A 2,548-nucleotide genomic window follows, 5' to 3' on the forward strand; every position below is an offset into this window, starting at 1 on the left:
CCCAGAAGCAGCAAGAGGAATAATGCAATGAATAATATAAGTTGAAACGTAGCAGAAGAGGAATATGACAGAGAAAGGAAAAAACTCGGCCTCCACTGGGACTTCAACCTGGACTTCAACCTGGAAAATTTCGCATCGTACATGGCGAAATTCATAACCACCTGACCACGATATAAATCACATAAATCACACTTTGGGTACTGATTTATTTTGCCACAGATCAGAGGTAAGGCGAGGGTGTCTTTTCATATCTCACAACCACCCCATCCCACCACCCGCAAGCTGTATCCGCCATTGTAGGGTTTATTTATCTAATAAAAATATCGTAAAAAATTACCAATCTGTATTTTTAAAAGAGCGCCACATCTCCATAAGTCTAGTAGTGTATTCTCTAATGTGCATCTAGGCTTACCTTCTAGGACTGTTATTATTTATATATTTGTTTATATATATATTATATAATAGATAATACACAGAAGACAAAAATGTAACCTTCTGTTTAAAAGTTCAACGCACAACATTAATTTACATATAAAGGTGTAGTTTACCGAAAATACTAGCTAGGCCTACATACGTCATCATAATGTCAAGTCTTCTTTCGAGTGCGACCTGCTTACTGTTGCTAGCTCATCCAAGGTCTCTGTCATAATCTGTGTTGGTCATTTCGATGTAACTTTGAAAGTTCCATGATACTTGTTGTTCATGGTCTACTTCACCAAGCATTGTCACCCATGTTACTTGACACAGTGAAGATCAGTACAGAATTGCTCTTACACCATATGTTGTGGTTTGAAATTTAGAAGTAGTTCCGTATTTGTTGTATATATTCGCACCAGGTTTTCATCAAATTCATATTTTTGTGATCTGCAAGTCATCATGAAGGTTCTGTTGTCCGCCGCTATTTTATTGACAATCGTTTTAGCTATTGACGCTACAGGTATCTGTCTTAACATATCAATAGTGTTTTATATACAAACAAATAGTATTTTACATTAGGCCTACATTATGTTTATTACTTTGTAAGCGTAGAGCAAAATAGTTATATTTATTAATGTACTTTTTTTTTTTACAAATAATTTGCTGATGTATTTACATAACAGATACTGAAATATATGAATATAGGACTAGTATAACGATATTTTTTATTTAATTAAAGAAAATCGTATATAGATTTATATGCGTTGTTGAAAATAAACTCAAAAAGCAGTTGTTAAATCATAATTCCTAACAAATTTTAGTATGACTAAGGTTACGAGAGATATGTAATCTACAATGTTTATTGTTTAATCCATTCAATTATTGTCTCACCTACCTTTATTACAGCGTACTATAGAAATCCGTGTGAAACCGGTGAACATAAATGTAACCAAGGCCACAGCAAATGTAAATATCTTGGCTATGGAAAGTACGAGTGTAAATGCGACAGTTGCTATTCGGGAACATTTTGCAAACAATGTAAGAAAATTATTGTTTTATATTAAACTATTTAGAATGAAAATGGAATACACCACAGCTGCCATAAATGGATGTTACCACTATGCTCGCAGATACCATGAATAGTCTTAAGATCAGTAGACTTCTTATTCAAGGACAATGCCTATGGTATATATTATTATAAGCGAAAGGTACGGTTTCGATTCCCGGTAGAAGCAAAATTTTCTTTTTCATTGTGATCAGATTTTCCTTTTTACTTCCCCTTTTTTTCCTTGCTCTGTTACTTTAAAATTATATATATATATATATATATATATATATATATAATATAATATAATATCTATATAATATAATATAAAATATTTCCAATAGTTGACGACCCATGTGATGACGTCACTTGCCAGAATGAAGGCACGTGTTCATCCAACCGAGACACATGCACTGCCACATGCAGCTGTCGAACTTGCTATACCGGACAATTCTGCCAAACAGGTAAACAAAGTTTATGATATTAAAATGTGTATTTATAATAAGTGATCTAAATAATAGCATAGCATATGTATAGTATTAACTGAAGACTAACATTATTGCATTAATATAGGCTATTTATTCTATTGTTATATTAACTACGGTATCTGTTTTTTTGCCCATTTTGATACGTAATAATGACTGTACATGATCTTTCATATCTTTTAATCCACTTTATCTATGCCGATTGTACTATTCATTTATTGTCTATGTCGATTGTACTATTCATTTATTTTACCTTCTATTCTTATGATAATTTATATTTTATTGACGATTTTAATACCTTTTTTAAATGATGATTATACATGAATATAATAACATAATCATTTTAATTTAGAATAATAATAATATTGACAGTTTTAAATTGTAATTAAATCAATTCTTTTTTCATTTTTGACGATTGTTACTACAGGATTTTTTTTATATTACCATAATTATATTTTTATTATATACGTATTTATTTTTTTAGTTATCAATTTATTCCTTTGAGATTGGTTTTGTTTTCTTAGTATTGTTATTTGTTTTTGTTATTAGAGGTTCTGTTAAGCACATTAAAGGATGACAGTATATTTTTTTAACTTTTGCT

General features: G+C 30.5%; 1 protein-coding gene across 1 annotated transcript; it reads left to right on the forward strand.

The window, feature by feature from the left end:
• Positions 1–797: 797 nt before the first annotated feature.
• On the forward strand, positions 798–1,958 carry LOC117121095 (delta and Notch-like epidermal growth factor-related receptor). The gene is made up of 3 exons (XM_033266202.1): positions 798–937; positions 1,324–1,455; positions 1,807–1,958. Exons 1-3 carry the CDS (start codon positions 877–879, stop codon positions 1,941–1,943), a joined length of 330 nt encoding a protein of 109 aa, XP_033122093.1. The 5' UTR covers positions 798–876; the 3' UTR covers positions 1,944–1,958.
• The last annotated feature ends 590 nt before the right edge of the window (positions 1,959–2,548 follow it).

This window comes from Anneissia japonica, unplaced genomic scaffold (genome assembly GCF_011630105.1).
Source record: "Anneissia japonica isolate Jap-2015-1 unplaced genomic scaffold, ASM1163010v1 scaffold3879_len2681_cov114, whole genome shotgun sequence".
Taxonomy (NCBI): Eukaryota; Metazoa; Echinodermata; class Crinoidea; order Comatulida; family Comatulidae; genus Anneissia; species Anneissia japonica.